Source organism: Drosophila innubila, assembly GCF_004354385.1.
Source record: "Drosophila innubila isolate TH190305 chromosome 3R unlocalized genomic scaffold, UK_Dinn_1.0 2_E_3R, whole genome shotgun sequence".
Lineage (NCBI taxonomy): Eukaryota > Metazoa > Arthropoda > Insecta > Diptera > Drosophilidae > Drosophila > Drosophila innubila.
The window spans coordinates 24,562,277-24,578,810 of record NW_022995380.1 but is presented as its reverse complement, the minus strand read 5'-3'; the positions used below and the strand labels follow the sequence as shown (position 1 = coordinate 24,578,810).

Below are 16,534 nucleotides of genomic sequence, written 5' to 3'. Positions count from 1 at the left end.
CACACACAAGCACACACACAAACAGACACACTTACACACACTAAGGTGAAAAGCAATTTCATATTAGAGACAGAAAAAGAGAGCTTGCTCGCAGAGTATGCCTTATACCCTGTAACTGCTGAATTATTTTTGATAGACACACATTGAGGGAGCATGCATTTTTTCCAATCCAATATCTTGTATTCATTATCCCCTGCGATTTGTGTAAAATACTGAAATATACATTTTTTAAAACATTGATATTCTTTTAAATGTTTACGATAATTTAAAATTGGAAACTATAACATATAATGATTACAAAAACAGATCAAGTATAAAATAAAATAATAACAATAAATTTATTAAATTGGTGGTGTGTAAACCTATCCCACAAAGTCATGGACAGAGATTATTGCAGAAAAACCGCTCTGACTCTCTTAGAGAACATTTATACTCATATAGTAGTAATAATTTTCTTAAGGATGTGGGCTTTTTTGTCAAAGGCAACCATAAAATTTGAAATTTTCAAAGATTCAGTATTACACGAAAATGTCCTACAGAAGCAAATCAATTTTACCACTTGACAGCTTTCTGACACGCCATCTGAGACGAATTCAAGTGTATTACAATTTTAAATTAAAACGAATTAAAAGTCGTTGGCGTATCAAGTACAAATTGTGACACGTGGTTACAAAACCCTATAAAACCCGACAAAATTGAACCGTTTGCATCAGTTTCCTAAGAAGTTCTTACAAACCAAACTCATAAAAATGAAACTATTCGTAAGGCATTATATTAATATACTAATAGGCATTGACTAAGAATCTCTATAATTTTTTCTTTTAATAGTTGCCCTGTGCTGTTTTGCTGGCCGTGATCGCTCTTTGCCAGGGAGTGCCTAATGATGCCAATAACAAGAATGCCCGTACAGCAAATGACGCTAACAACAACGCAAACAACAACAACTGAGCTCAAGTTGTCACTTGACGAAGATGTAATCAATTTGCAAATGAATAAAAATAATAATTGCTAATTAAAACAATATTTACGGAATTTTATTTTCCAAGATGAAAGAAATTCTCTTTATATAGCTTCGCCTTCGCCTACAAAAACTTAATTTTCGACATATCGTTTCTATAGCAGCTATATGATATAGAGGTCCGATCCAAAATAAAAACAAACTATATCTGCGTACGGTATCCAGAAATCTACATACCAAGTTTAAAGTCTCTAGCTCTTATAGTCTCTGAGATCGACGAGTTCAAACAGACGGACGGACAGACGAACAGAAAGGTGGACATGGCTAGATCGACTCAGCTGTTGATCTTGAGCAAGAATATGTATACTTTATGGGGTCCGCCACGCCCCCTTCTGCCTGTTACATACATTCTGCCAAACACATTATACCCTGTTTTGCCCATTTTTAATGGGCACAGGGTGTAAAAAATGTTGCGATGAAAATGTCACGTAGAGACTCAAATAAATGATTTTTTAAATAAAAATTACAGTAGTTTAATTTAAAAAAAAGTTAATTTGAATGTGCAACATATATAAATATTATTTGCGTATAGATATTATGTCAGGTTTCACTGAAAGAAATCGCTTTTTTGCCTTCAGTTTATAGCTAATATTGTAAACTTCAAAACTATAATGTTAAGTAAAACAAGGATTTTAAAATAAGAGTAGTTGAAAAACATGGTTGAATCGATTGTAACATAAGCTTTATTTAGCTACCTATTAAATCCTAAGCCCATTGAACTTGGGAAAAAAAATTATGATGACTTACTTTGGTACAACTTATTTGCTATTTTCGTACTTGATGATTAATAAAATCTTGATGTTTAGTTTGAAAAAACATACCTACTACAAAATGAAATTATATGGAAATTAAACGTTTTTAAATTTTATCGAAGAATAATCCATGGTATAATCTGCTTTAGACAAGTTTCAGTCTCGCTGTCTGAAAGAAGATATCCGTTAACTTTCAGAATTAAATCAAATTAAAAGCGTTGGCGTATCTAATACATATTGGGACACGTCGCGACACCTTTTTGCTGAAATTCTATAAAACCCGACAAAAGTGAACCGTTTGCATCAGTTCCCTAAGAAGTTCTTACAAACCAATCTCTTAAAAATGAAACTATTTGTAAGTCATTGTATTATTATCTTAATAGACATTAACTAAGAATTTTTTTAAATTTTTCTTTATAGTTGCCCTGTGCTGTTTTGCTGGCCGTGATCGCTCTTTGCCAGGGAGTGCCAAATGATGCCAACAATGCCAAGAAGAATGCCCGTACAGCAAATGACGCAAACAACAACGCAAACAACAACAACTGAGCTCAAGTCGACACTTGATGAAGATGTAATCAATTTGCAAATGAATAAAAATATTAATTGCTAATTAAAACAATATTTACAGAATTTTATTTTTCATGATGAAAGAAATTTATTTATCTTCGCCTTGTTTGACATTCTTAAATGCAGATCTTCTTTAAAATCAAATTTCTTTTGGAAAAGGATATATACAGAAATTTGTTTTAATGCATTAATATCATAAAATCGATAAAGTCCAGTCCCCGAGAGTAAAAACGCCTTCTTTAACCTGTAACATACATTGATATGAATGTAGTACACCCTTGTTCTTGACGAGTGCAGGGTAAAAAAAATGTTGCGCTTAAAATGTCACGCAGAGACTACAATAAATTACAGTAGTATAATTTAAAAAAAGGTAATTTGAATGCGCAACATATTTAAAAATTATTTGCGTTTAGATATCGTGTCCGGTCTTACTTACAGGAATCGCATTTTTTGCCTTTAGTTTATAACTAAGATTATGAATTTCAAAACTACAATATTTAAAAAAAAAAAGAATTTAAATAATGGAGTAGTTAAAAATATGGTCGAATCGATTGTATTATATGCTATATTTAACTACTTGTTATACCCTAAGCCCATTGAACTTGGGAAAAAAAAGTATGATGACTTATTTTGTTAGAACTTAATTGCTGTTTTCGTATTTGATGATTAATAAATTCTTGATGTTTAGTTTGAAAAAACATACCTACTACAAAATGAAATTATATGGAAATTAAACGTTTATAAATTTTATCGAAGAATAATCCATTGTATAATCTGCTTTAAACAAGTTTCAGTCTCGCTGTCTGGAAAAATAAATCCGTTAACTTTCATAATTAAATCAAATTAAAAGCGTTGGCGTATCTAATACGTATTGAGACACGTCGCGACACCTTTGTGAAATTCTATAAAACCCGACAAAAGTAAACCGTTTGCATCAGTTCCCTAAGAAGTTCTTACAAACCAAACTCATAAAAATGAAACTATTCGTAAGTCATTATATTAATATACTAATAGGCATTGACTAAGAATCTCTATAATTTTTTCTTTTAATAGTTGCCCTGTGCTGTTTTGCTGGCCGTGATCGCTCTTTGCCAGGGAGTGCCTAATGATGCCAACAATGCCAACAAGAATGCCCGTACAGCAAATGACGCAAACAACAACGCAAACAACAACAACTGAGCTCAAGTCGACACTTGACGAAGATATAATCAATTTGCAAATGAATAAAAATATTAATTGCTAACTAAAACAATATTTACAGAATTTTATTTTCCGTGATGAAGGAAATTTATTGAGCTTCGTCTTGTTTGACATTCTTAAATGCAGATCTTCCTTAATTTCATATTTCTTATGGAAAAGGATATATACAGAAATCTTTTTTAATGCATTAATATAATAAAATCGATAAAGTCCAGTCCCCGAGAGTAAAAACGCCTTCTTAATCCTGTAACATACATTGAAATGAATGTAGTATACCCTTGTACTTGATGAGTGCTGGGTAAAAAAAAATGTTGCGCTTAAAATTTCACGTAGAGACTACAATAAATTACAGTAGTTTAATTTAAAAAAAAGGTAATTTGATTGCGCAACATATTTAAAAATTATTTGCTTTTAGATATCGTGTCCGGTTTTACTTTCAGGAATCGCTTTTTTGCCTTTAGTTTATAACTAAAATTTGCATTTCAAAACTATAATATTAGTAAAAAAAAAGAATTTAAAATTAGGAGTAGTTAAAAAATATGGTCGAATCGATTGTAACATATCCTATATTTAAGTACTTGTTATACCCTAAGCCCATTGAACTTGGGAAGTATGATGACTTAATTTGGTAGAACTTAATTGCTGTTTTCGTATTTGATGATTAATAAAATCTTGATGTTTAGTTTGAAAAAGCATACCTACTAACAAATGAAATTATATGGAAATTAAACGATTTTAAATTTTATCGAAGAATAATCCATTGTATAATCTGCTTTAGACATGTTTCAGTCTCGCTGTCTGGAAAAAGGAATCCGTTGACTTTCAAAATTAAATCAAATTAAAAGCGGTGGCGTATCTAATACAGATTCGTACACGTCGCGACACCTTTTTGCAGAAATTCTATAAAACCCGACAAAAATTAACAGTTTGCATCAGTTCCCTAAGAAGTTCTTACAAACCAATCTCTTAAAAATGAAACTATTTGTAAGTCATTGTATTATTATCTTAGTAGACATTAACTAAGAATTTTTTAAAATTTTTCTTCATAGTTGCCCTGTGCTGTTTTGCTGGCCGTGATCGCTCTTTGCCAGGGAGTGCCAAATGATGCCAACAATGCCAACAAGAATGCCCGTACAGCAAATGACGCAAACAACAACGCAAACAACAACAACTGAGCTCAAGTCGACTCTTGACAAAGATGTAATCAATTTGCAAATGAATAAAAATATTAATTGCTAACTAAAACAATATTTACCGAATTTTATTTTACGTGATGAAAGAAATTTGTTTATCATCGCCTTGTTTGTCATTCTTAAATGCAGATACTCAAATAAATGATTGTTTAAATAAAAATTACAGTAGTTTAATTTAAAAAAAAGTTAATTTGAATGCTCAACAAACTTAGAACTTGGGAAAAAGTATGATGATTTATTTTTGTAAAACTTAATTGCTGTTTTCATATTTGCATCGCTTCAAATGATTAATAAAACAACAGAAACGGTAATATTATAAATACAATTCCAATCTTGATGTTCAGTTTGACTAAAGATAAAATGACATTAAATAGAAATTAAACGCTTTTAAATTTGATCGAAGAATATTCCATTGTTCCATTGATCGTCGTTTGTCGATGATGTTAACCAATTCCAAATAAATAAAAATATTATTTACTAATTAAAACTATTTTCGAATAATTTTAATCACCATGATGATTGAATGAATATTGAAATGAGACACTATTAAGTGCAGTTCTTCCATAGCATAATCTTCTTTATGAAGAATATATATGATACGGGTTACTCTAAAACTCCCTTTTACTGCAAAAATAAGCATCACAAAAAATTAAGATCGATATAACCAAGTCCCGACTACAAGATGGTGCTTATAATATACATAAATTTCTAAATAAAGATGAATAAGAATTATAGGCTAAACACAATTTGTAATAGCCAAAACTATTGCAATTGTAATTGAATAATTATAAAAATAGACGTTATTTTCACTAAAAGAAAAGAGCTGTTAGGATAATACTTGTAGTGTTTGGGGTGAATTTGCTTATATTGATAGATAAAACGGACGATATCAACTCTTCTGTTGATACTTATCAAGAATATATATTCCATATAAACCTTATGACGCCTAATTTCACATATTACATAAACTGCTATCAGTTCAATATAATGTTATAATCTGCGAGTGCCAGGTATACGTTCAAAATGTCACGTACTTATTATGCTTTTTAAATAAAATTAGTTACGTTAAAAAATTGTATAAGGTTTCCGTGTGTCGAATCGTTTTTTTGCGGTTTCAATTTACGACCAGGATTGAAATTAAATGGCTTAAAATGTTATCTAAGAGTGTTCCATTATATAATCCGTTTTATGGAAGTTTTAGTTTTGCTTAACGCCGAAACGAATGCGAATCCGTAAGCTTTCTAAATTAAAGCACGTCGTTGAAATCCTATAAAGCCCGACAAAAGTTAACAGCTTGCATCAGTTCCCTGAGAAGTTCTTACAAACCAATCTCTTAAAAATGAAACTATTTGTAAGTCATTGTATAGTTATCTTAGTAAACATTAACTAAGAATTTTAAAAAATTTTTCTTTTATAGCTGCCCTGTGCTGTTTTGCTGGCCGTGATCGCTCTTTGCCAGGGAGTGCCAAATGATGCCAACAATGCCAACAAGAATGCCCGTACAGCAAATGACGCAAACAACAACGCGGGAAATTCGAATAATAACTGAGCTCATGTCGTAAGCTGTGCTTGCTTCATAAATCATTCGACAATTTCAAGAATGTAACAAACATGCAGCAAATAAAAAATATATAAAAAATAGCAAATATATTTTTCTAAATATGTATATCAAACTCATCCTTTGGGGCGTTTGATCTTTATTGGTTTCAGTAGCAGGCCTTATAGACCTTAAGACACAAGATAATTATTTAAATAAGCATGAGAAAATAAAATTATGGTAAATCGGACCAAAATTTTGACTTGTAAAGTTGCTAGGTCAAAGATTTCACTAACTTCAAACATTCATAACTTTGTTAAAACTAAACCGGTTTTGAAGCGGAATGTAATTTTGATGATGGTTTGGCCTCTTATTTCATTCAACATTTTAAGTTCATTAATTTCGAAAAAAAAAATAATTTTTTTAATACCATAGGGTCCCCCCTTTGAAATTTTGAAAAATTAAAATTTTTAATCTCAAGTTTTCACTTTTAATCAACTCCTTATATCGTAATTAGTATAAAACAACACTTTAAACTTGATTCTGGGACCTTCAATTTTTTGGTAAAAAATCATGTGAAATTGAACAGCAATTTGGACTTGTAAAGATGCTAAGTCAAAGACTTGACTAACTTCAAACTTTCATAACTTTGTAAAAACTAAGCCGATTTTGAAGCGGAATGTCATTTTGATCACAGTTTGACCTCTTAATTCATTCTGCATTTAAAGTTAAATAATTTCGTAAAAAAAAAAATTTTCCTCTAGATATAGGTTTAAGATTTGAATACCATAGGGTCCCCTCTTTTAATAAACTCCTTATAGCGTTATTAGTATAAAACAACACTATAAATTTGATTCTGAGACGATTCATTTTTATTTTAAATCATGGTAAATCGGTCAAAAATTTTGACTTGTTAAGTTGCTAAGTCAAAAACTTGACTAACTTCAAACTTTTAATTAACAAGTTAATTAATTTCGTAAGAAAAAAAGTTCCCTCTAGATATGAGCTTAGATTTTAATACCATAGGGTCCTCCCTTTAAAATTTTGAAAAATGTAATGACTTGTAAAGTTGCTAAGTCAAAGACTTGACTAACTTCAAACTTTCATATCTTTGTAAAAAATAAACCGATTCAAACAAAATGTAATCTAAATCTAAATTGATTTCCCAGTCAAATTTATGCAAAGGGTCCCCTTGTTTTAAGTTTCAGGAAGTGATACCGGAACAGAAAGGACAAAACCGAAATAGAACCTTTTACAGAAATGGTTGTTTTAGACGGATCGGAACCAAAGTGCAAGATCCCGTTGCTCTTTAATTTGGGTTGCCATGTATAGAGTCTTAATTTGAAGAATAACTGGGTTAGATTTCCCGTCATGTTATTCTAACTGTAATTTTTAGGTCCTCAGGAATTAAAAGCATTTTCTCATTACCAGGTCATAGCTAGATCCAGGGATATACTATTATATAATTAAGTATAGTATTGTATATAGTATATTCACACACACACACACAAAGCTATACATAAGGACATTTTCATGAAGTCGTCACGTTTCACAGACGTGCAATCCCAAGAACATTTAATTTCCTAAATTGAAATGGTTGGCGTATTAAATGATGATTTTCACACTACGTTACAGAAATGCTATAAAACGCGAAGAAAGTGAACAGTCTCCATCAGTTCTCTAATAAGTTTTTAGAAGCCAAACTCGTTACAATGAAACTATTTGTAAGTTATCATTAAATATTCAATCTTAGTTGGCGTTAACGAGAATGTTTTAAATTCTTTTTTATAGTTGCCCTGTGCTGTTTTGCTGGCCGTGATCGCTCTTTGCCAGGGAGCGCCAAATGAAGCCAAGAATGACCGTACACCTGTAGCCAATGATGCAAACAATAACGCGGGAAACTCGAATAATAACTAAGCTCAAGTCGCGAGTTACGTGAGCTATGCTTACTGCAGAATTCATTTGTCACCTGATGAAAATGTAATTGCAAATTATTAAAAATATTTAAAAAATTATCAAATATGTTTATCTTATTAAATGCAAGTGGATTTAGGTATTTGTCAAACTTGTATATTGATACAGATTAATCAGATAACTCCGAGGCGATTGACTTTAGTTGGTATAGTAACAGACCTCTTTAACTGTATTTTGTGACATAGAGCTCATTAATTAGTTGAGCACAATTTTAACAAGTTTTGTTTGTAAATGATGATGATTGCGCATACGCAGCTTTTGCCAGCATAAAATTTGGGCTACAACTCAAACTGATGACGTATTTAAAGCGGACGCTTAACAATAAAACATTTGACTTTCATGTTTCCAAAAATAGTCGACACTATTAATATAAATGTACAAAGTGAGTTTGCTCACGAAGTAGCTTTAATTAGATAAATAAATAGATTTGTTATAAAAAGCCAGGAAAGTGGACTACCTGGATTCAGGAATATATGCAAAGTTATATATTAAAATTTTGTTGATGTCGTGTCGTCTCGTTTGACAGACGTGTACTCATAAAATCTTTCTAAATTTAAAGAGTTTGGCGTATCAAATGCAGATTTCCACACGTTGTTACTAAAATCTTATAAAACGCGACAGAAGTGAAGAAGTTCCGTAACAAGTTTTCTAAAGCCGAAGGCGTTAAAATGAAACTATTTGTAAGTCTCTTGTTTGATTTTCCCAGTTGCCATTAACTAAATAACTTTTTAATTCATTTTCTTCATAGTTGGCTTGTGCTTTTTTGCTGTCCCTGTGCGCTCTTTGTCACGGAGAAGCAGCTGATAAACAACCACGTACAAACTTAAATACGGAAAACCTCCCGGGCTCTGCGTCTTAATTGTTTATCCCATTATACAATCATCATCTGATGACTATGTAAGCAACCGACAGATAAATAAACATTTATTTAAACTGAATGTAAGGTTATCTTTGAAAAGCAGAAGATTTGATAGCCTTCCGGTGTTCAGAAAAAGTTTCATTCTAAACTTTAACTTCGAACAATCGGTAGCTAGGGTAGCTATGAGATATACATCCAGTTCGACTGGCTCCGTCTATTGTATGTGTATACTTCTTAAGGTCGGAAGTCACTTCATAGATTCACTAGCTCGTTGGATAAGATAGTAGAACATTCTGTTAACCTTTCACCCCAACTATACAGAAGTTCAAACAGGCGCCCTATACGCTCACGAATATGCAAATTTACGCATGAAAAAAAGTATAAGTCCAAAAAGAAACCATAAAGCACAAAACCCAAACAGAGAAAGCCGCGAAAGCCAAAAATTAGAGGAAAAAATCAATGGCGCATACTATGAAAACTTTTGCAACTATTCTACAAACAATGCGGTCAACTGAAATCCTGAAAGAGAAAACAGATGTGGGATGGAGAGAGAGAGAGAGAGAGAGAGAGGCAATGGTGTTGGGCAAAAAACACGATTAAACCGCGTTGATTGCGGGTTACGAGTTCGTTTGCCAGTCCGTTGTTCCAACCAGCTAGACTTTTGTGCAATATCATGAGGCTCTATGGTTCTGTGGTGCCTATAGACCAGGTGCCTTTCTTGCTGCCCCTGCCTGTGACCGTATATATTGATGACGGCTCAGTTGCACGCAATCCATGACATCACCATTGTCCACCCAAGATTTTCTTCAAAAATTGCACGACGCGTACAGTGCCGACAATTAGTATGAGTGGTATACCCCTAAAGACCTACATAGAGCCATAACACTAACAATTACTTAGGTGACGCACACGGCTAGTCAAAGGACTTTATGGTCGGACCAACCCTTTCTTATGCCAATAATTAGCTATAACCAAGTATAAAATCTACAAAACAAAACATTCTCTAACAGAAGAAGAATGCGAAATGCGAAAACTACAGCGCACATCGTTTTCGAGTGGTCTTGACCCTTTAACAACTAGTTTATTTTAATAAGTCCTTTATATGCAGTCGACTCGATTTTTTTATTCGTGAAGCTTTGATTGATGTTTAATTGGAATTTAAATTAAAACCTGTCTTTCTTGAATTGTATTTAAGCTGTATTATTCAATTCCATTTAGTTCTTGGAGTACAAATGAAGTGACAAGTATAATAATTAGGCTTACTTGTCACTTCATTTGTGTGCCATTCATCACTCGCCTTATCATTTACTTTTTTGTACAGTTCCTCAGATTCCACTGATAGCAATAATAGGGACTTTTATAGACTTTTGTCGGAATCTTTAGCGATTCTAAGAATTGCTTAATAATGTAAAATTAAATCTCCTGAATGAATGCCATATTCAAGGCAAATAAAGACTCTAGCTACGGAGATATGCCTAAGAATAATATAAACAAACAGAATGTCATGTTTAGTTATATAAGTTTCACTGATAAATTTAATTCTGAATATATTGACTAAAAAAGGTCAAAGCGTCAAAGAAAAGAAAAGATAATTGGGGAGTAAGAAAATATAGCCCGCTGTGACAAATTTTCTAGCAAAAGTGACTAGTAAAATAGCACCATAAAAAATTATATTTTAAGCTCACAGTAGATTAAAAGATTTCAAATATATATATCCCTAGTACTTAATATATTATTCAGGGGTGCCACTGAAAGCGAAACCTAATCGAAAATCTTTCAAAAATGTATTTAGTTGTGCTATTACGATTGAGTTCAAATCTCTGATAAGCCACATTATTGTTCTGGTCACATAATTATAATTAGGAACAGATTATCCTAAGAAAGATTTAAATGGAGGAACTGCGGCAACAAGCATTTAACTACCTTTTACAGAAAGGGGTCATTGTACTCTCCTTCTTGACCCGTTCTTCTGCCAAAGAATTGAAAAGGCCATCGAAGAATACTCTATACAATTCACGAGCAACACCGAAGAATGCACAATAATTACCGTTTCTTAGTTTAATGTGGTCTACTTTACTTTATTTCAGCACGTGTTCTCAATTTACAGAAATGAGCAACTTCCTTTTTCAGAATGAAATGAAATAACATACAAATAAGAAACATGAACAATTAAGAAGCTTAGGTAGACTTTCCATTTTTGTGGCAGTGTTAATGTTGACTTTGTGTGTGGACATTAATGACAATTGAAAAACAAGAGATTTAAATAAACATGAAATATTAACATGGTAATTTTTCAGTTTATATATATATATTTCATTTGTAAGATAAATTGACCATGACCATTATAATGATCTGTGGCATACAGATGTTTTACGCAAAAGTTCTAGTTTGATAGCTGCGAATTTGACAGATTTGAATTCGATAAGTTGGAACTATGCTCAGAGTCCGACGATTGTTGAAGATGGGTTGGCTGCTGTGGCTGCTGTTGGGCATTGTGTAAATGATGTGGCTGTTTCGATTGAATGGCAGTGCCCGATTCGTAGTTAATGCGTATCCATTGACCCTCGATGCTCTCCTTCCAAAGTGATACATTGTTATCACCGCCAGTGACGGCCAAGACGTTGCCAGTGGTCGACCAGGAAATGCTCCACACGGCATCATCGAACGTATGCAATACACTTGATGTCCATTGGGTCAAATCAGCATTACTGCTCCAGATAATAACATGGCGATCCTGGGATGCTGAGGCTATTTGCAAGCGTGGCAACCCAATCGATGGTGCCCATGCCACATCGCGCACCCAGTCTGAATGTGCCTCCAGACGATGCTCTTCAACCCATCGATCATTATCTTCGCGCCAAATCTTGACGAGATTATCGCATCCACCACTGACCAAACGTTTTACGGCTGCATTGCGTGAAGTCACTCGCTGATCAAACGCCGGATCAGGTGCCTGAGCCGGACACCAGGAAATGGCATTCACTCCAATTGTATGGGCATTTGGTATTTTCTTGGCATCCCAAACACCGTACTCTGTGTTGCACGTTAACACCGAAATGGAACCATCCGAGCTTGCACATGCAAGCACTAATCCATATTCAGCTGGAGCAAAATCCACAGAGTTGACCGAAGAGTCGTGATTGCTGTACTCGTATCTGAAATGCACAGCAACAATTAATAATTCTAATTGTATGAGCGTTGCTGTAGATAAGTAAAGTGCCGACATCACAAATGCATATGTATATAATTATATGCACACATGATACGCATTACACATACATGTGTACACAAAACATGATACTCACAGTTTTGTCCAGTCTCTGGGTGTTGTTGATTTCCATATAATTACTTTACGATCATAGGAGCACGATGCTAAGATGTTACCGAACTTGGGATGTGCCCATGCTACTTGCCACACTGGACCCTGGTGGCCTTTAAGTTCCGCAAGGGCCTTATTATTTTTACGCGAGTGAAAAATCCGAACGCTACCGTCTGATGAGCAAGTGGCCAGTAGTAATCCATAGAAGTCTAGAGCGGCATGATGGACCATGTCCTCATGCTCTGTGTCTATTTCCTGTAGCAAACTCACCATGTTGAGCGCAAATTCTTTAATTGGAATGAAATTTTAAATAATCTTTTCTCGTCCGGCCGTGTTTTTGACGTGGAACAAAAACCCGAGTGCTGCCCATCCGGTAAAAGTTTCCGATCTGGTTCGATTTTCCGTACTTAAAAAAACAAGTACATTTCCAAAATTGGGTGTTTTTTATTTTTGTACTTAATTTCGGATTTTTTATTTTATAGAATTTTTTAAATTTTTGCATAGTATTTTTTAGAATGTTCTTGATTTTTCGATATAAATTTTTTTTTTTTTTTTAGAATTAAATTAAATAACTTCTCTTCCCGATAGCTGACGAACTTCAAAACTTTTTAAAAATGTTAAGCTTAATTTTGTCTAGTTTCTAAATTATAATTTTCATCAAATTTATTAATTTTTTATTGAGTTTTTTGCATTTTAAAATTTGCATTTATTGTCAGTAATGGCAGGCTTTGGCCGTCAGTGTTGAGACGGTGTTTTTGACGTGTAATTTCAGTCGAGTAACACTGCTGCCAGCTTAGCTATTTTATAGCTAGCTCTGGCTATTTTCAAATAGCAACACTGGTGTAGAAGCACTGTTTTGGACCAAAAGGCTGCCACCCAGCAAACATTTTCCGATCTGGCAAGCCGTACCATTTTAGGTGAAATGTCATAAAAAAAACCTTTTTAAAATTTTTCTTAATTTTCCAGATCGAATTTTTTAAATTTTTGCAGATTTTTTGTTCGAGATTTGTCGAATTTTTTATATATTCTTGAAATTTAATTTGTTTCTTCTCGCTTTATTATGTTAACATTTATATAATGAATTTACTGCAATTCAAACACTTATCCCAAAGAGATTTTTCTGCTTAAAATAAATAGTTATTTAATTAATATAACAAAATGCAAGCAAAAACCAAGTATGAACGATAAATTTACTTTAAAAAGAACAGTTACATAACCAACTAAACAAAATCAAATCTAATTGTGGATGAAATCAAAGTTTACTGTGAACAATATATCTAACGTATAAATAAATAATATCAAAAAGTGTTAATAAAAAATCTTAAAGAAAGATTACCATGCCTAACGCATTAATTAACCCCAAAGGTCCATACGAAGTAAGTAGGCGATTAAGACGTGTGGAAGATCGCCAGAAAGAATGGATTCGTCAGGCCCGAAGAATTTCTCTGTCTAAGCCGGAAAACAAAATTTGTCGATTTCTTAAATTATTTGGATATTATTTTGGATTTCATTTATTTTTAGCAACTTTTGCAATTGGTTTATTTCAATTGTTTATAAAGATTCGGTTACCGGATAACCAACCCATTGAGCCCAAGGGAACCGGGTTATCTTCCGTTCCGGGCCATACTGTGGGAAACGTAAAATTAATACGTTATAAAGAAAACCAAAGGAAAGCAATCAGCCCGTTTATTGACCAAATCGACAAATTTGTCGAAAAGTATGGGGCTCAAGGAATGCGCCATTTAAGAGAATGTAATTTGGATAGTTATTGGGGATACAATTCTGGTTTACCATGCATACTACTCAAACTAAATTTTGCAATCAACTTTACGGCTGATACATACGCAGATTCCATAACACTCCCGAACGAAGTTCCCAATGATTTATATGAATATTTAATGCAATTGTCGGTAGAACAGCGGACAAATCGCATTTGGGTTGCCTGCAACTTCATGGGTAATGAAACTATTGGAGGTATTGAGTATGTTCCATATCGATATTACGATTCTGATGGTCTATTTACAAAGGGGAATTCATATTTACGTTCCATTTCGGAGAACTTGACCGATGAAGTTATTCAAGAAGACCCTGCATATCGTCGAGTTATCGGAGTTCAATTTAATAATCTTCCCCTCAATCGAGATATATATGTTAAATGTACGGTGTGGGCGAAAAATATTCCCCTAGATTTGGCAACGACCGTGTTTGTGCTTCATGTGGAAGGACTACAGATTTCCTTGCCGCTGGAAGATGATTATGCATAGTTTAAAGCAAAAAAAAAAAAAAAGAAAAGCAAAGCAAACATTTAAAATTTATACAGTATGTGCCTGCAATTTTATTGTCATATACTCATATATTCTGTAAATAATTTCAACAAGTAACTTTTCCTTTAACCTTATCCTTTAATCAATACGAGAATGCCCGAAGATACTCTGGTTCCCGCCGGAGGTTACAGAGTTCGGAAGCGATTTCGAAACGAGGAGAACATACGTCATAAAAGAGACATTCCCTGGTCTAAAACTATATTGGACTTGGAGCATAACAAATTTTTGGCGCGTACCCCTTGGGCGTGGTTCAGGATCATTTCATTCTATCTTCTATTATATTTTTTATTGGCACTCATCGTAGCATTTTGGATATTATTATTTGCTTTTGTCATATTAAAACCAGGCAGACCCCTTTGGCTAAAGGGAGCTCCGGGTCTTTCGATAGTGCCCGGCAAAGACGGCACAATAACATTTCATCCTAGTATCCAAACGGAAACTAATTCAATCGCAGACACCATAGATAAGTTCTTGGATAAACTTGAAACTGATGGTAAAACCAAGGATATTTTTGCAGATTGCAATAAGGACCGAACATGGGGGTATTATGTGCAAGTTCCATGCCTTTTTATTAAATTGAATAATGTCTATGGATTCACTCCAGAAACCTATGAAAGTGAATCAGAGCTGCCAGATAATAGTCCAAGCGAATTAACCGATCTAATGAACCAATATCCTGGTCCTGGCAAAATCTGGCTAACATGCGAACCTAAAGGAAACTTCCCAATTATCAATTTTATTCCATTTCCATATTTTGACACGACAACAAATATGAAAGGCATTAATCGTGTGGTTGCCCTACAACTCAACGATATGCCACAAAATGAGAAAATATCAGTCACTTGCAAGGCTTGGGCCAAGAATATTGAGATTGATATGTCATATCGAGGCAAAGGTCATGCCGATTTTTCAATGGAAATGAAAGTGAAAACTTAAAATCGAGGGCAACATATTCAGAATCTATCCATAATCTGTGATTTAATTAAAGTTCAAAATTATATAAATGTTATGTATATTGAAATGTTGTAAAAATAAAACTTAAAATTCCATAGTTTATGAACAGATATGTTGACGATAATTGCTTTTGTAATTGCTTTTCAAATGAAATTAAATGTCATATTTAATATTAATTTCAAATGTATTTTAAATTTTTTGATTTGATTGAAATATTTTTAGCAGTTTTTAATAAAAATGTACTGTACGAGTGAGTTGTTGAGTCGAGAATTTAGTTTGAACTGAAAGCACAAAAGCTGTATTGGTCCTAAACTTGCAGCCAGACTTGCCAACTTTATTAACTTTGTTATAATATCGATAAATAAAATAGAATCGAAAGAATTATTTATCGCTTCCTGCAACAGAGAAGTGAAAACAAACTCCATTTAATAAACACAATTTTATTAAATGTAAAACGACGCCAGTTCTAGTGTAATTAAAGATAGGTGATTTTAAATGAACAGTAAACTCAAGGAATCCTGAAAGGAACTGAATTGTTAAATTAAACAGTGAATTTCCGAAAGTAAAATTCTTGGAATTGCGAAATTGTATATGCACTGAAACTTTTGGCGCGCTTGACATATAGTCGTCCCGCTTGTACACACTCTTATGACTGTAGCTGAATGAAGTTGGGAAGCGTTAAAAAGTTGATGAAAATTATGACATCGCCACCTGTTGAAGGAAAAAAGATAGACACCGAAGCCGAAATGGATGAGGAGAAAACAATTATGGAAAATAAAGAAGTTCAATCAGGTCTGGCATCTTTTCAAAACACTTTGGAAAAGATCATGGAGCAGA

General features: G+C 33.4%; 2 protein-coding genes and 7 long non-coding RNA genes across 9 annotated transcripts; 8 read left to right on the top strand and 1 right to left on the bottom strand.

The window, feature by feature from the left end:
* Positions 1–663: 663 nt before the first annotated feature.
* LOC117792047 lies at positions 664–1,023 on the top strand. Its single transcript, XR_004618136.1, has 2 exons — positions 664–761; positions 829–1,023. It is a non-coding gene; the product is annotated as an uncharacterized LOC117792047 (long non-coding RNA).
* Positions 1,024–2,011: 988 nt separating this feature from the next.
* Positions 2,012–2,391, top strand: LOC117792046. Its single transcript, XR_004618135.1, has 2 exons — positions 2,012–2,125; positions 2,191–2,391. It is a non-coding gene; the product is annotated as an uncharacterized LOC117792046 (long non-coding RNA).
* Positions 2,392–3,229: 838 nt separating this feature from the next.
* Positions 3,230–3,578, top strand: LOC117790924. Its single transcript, XR_004618007.1, has 2 exons — positions 3,230–3,323; positions 3,391–3,578. It is a non-coding gene; the product is annotated as an uncharacterized LOC117790924 (long non-coding RNA).
* Positions 3,579–4,393: 815 nt separating this feature from the next.
* On the top strand, positions 4,394–4,787 carry LOC117790501. The gene is made up of 2 exons (XR_004617980.1): positions 4,394–4,521; positions 4,587–4,787. It is a non-coding gene; the product is annotated as an uncharacterized LOC117790501 (long non-coding RNA).
* A 1,217-nt stretch (positions 4,788–6,004) lies between these two features.
* On the top strand, positions 6,005–6,370 carry LOC117791502. Its single transcript, XR_004618059.1, has 2 exons — positions 6,005–6,081; positions 6,148–6,370. It is a non-coding gene; the product is annotated as an uncharacterized LOC117791502 (long non-coding RNA).
* Positions 6,371–7,916: 1,546 nt separating this feature from the next.
* Positions 7,917–8,282, top strand: LOC117791500. Its single transcript, XR_004618058.1, has 2 exons — positions 7,917–7,991; positions 8,059–8,282. It is a non-coding gene; the product is annotated as an uncharacterized LOC117791500 (long non-coding RNA).
* Positions 8,283–8,843: 561 nt separating this feature from the next.
* On the top strand, positions 8,844–9,176 carry LOC117791447. The gene is made up of 2 exons (XR_004618050.1): positions 8,844–8,921; positions 8,990–9,176. It is a non-coding gene; the product is annotated as an uncharacterized LOC117791447 (long non-coding RNA).
* Positions 9,177–11,156: 1,980 nt separating this feature from the next.
* On the bottom strand, positions 11,157–12,776 carry LOC117791636 (protein SEC13 homolog). Its single transcript, XM_034631442.1, has 2 exons — positions 12,406–12,776; positions 11,157–12,255 (listed from the first exon to the last, which is right to left on the bottom strand). The coding sequence occupies exons 1-2, from the start codon at positions 12,690–12,692 to the stop codon at positions 11,484–11,486; spliced, it is 1,059 nt and encodes a 352-aa protein (XP_034487333.1). The 5' UTR covers positions 12,693–12,776; the 3' UTR covers positions 11,157–11,483.
* A 2,400-nt stretch (positions 12,777–15,176) lies between these two features.
* Positions 15,177–15,750, top strand: LOC117791251. The gene is made up of 2 exons (XM_034630956.1): positions 15,177–15,285; positions 15,348–15,750. Exons 1-2 carry the CDS (start codon positions 15,234–15,236, stop codon positions 15,677–15,679), a joined length of 384 nt encoding a protein of 127 aa, XP_034486847.1. The 5' UTR covers positions 15,177–15,233; the 3' UTR covers positions 15,680–15,750.
* The last annotated feature ends 784 nt before the right edge of the window (positions 15,751–16,534 follow it).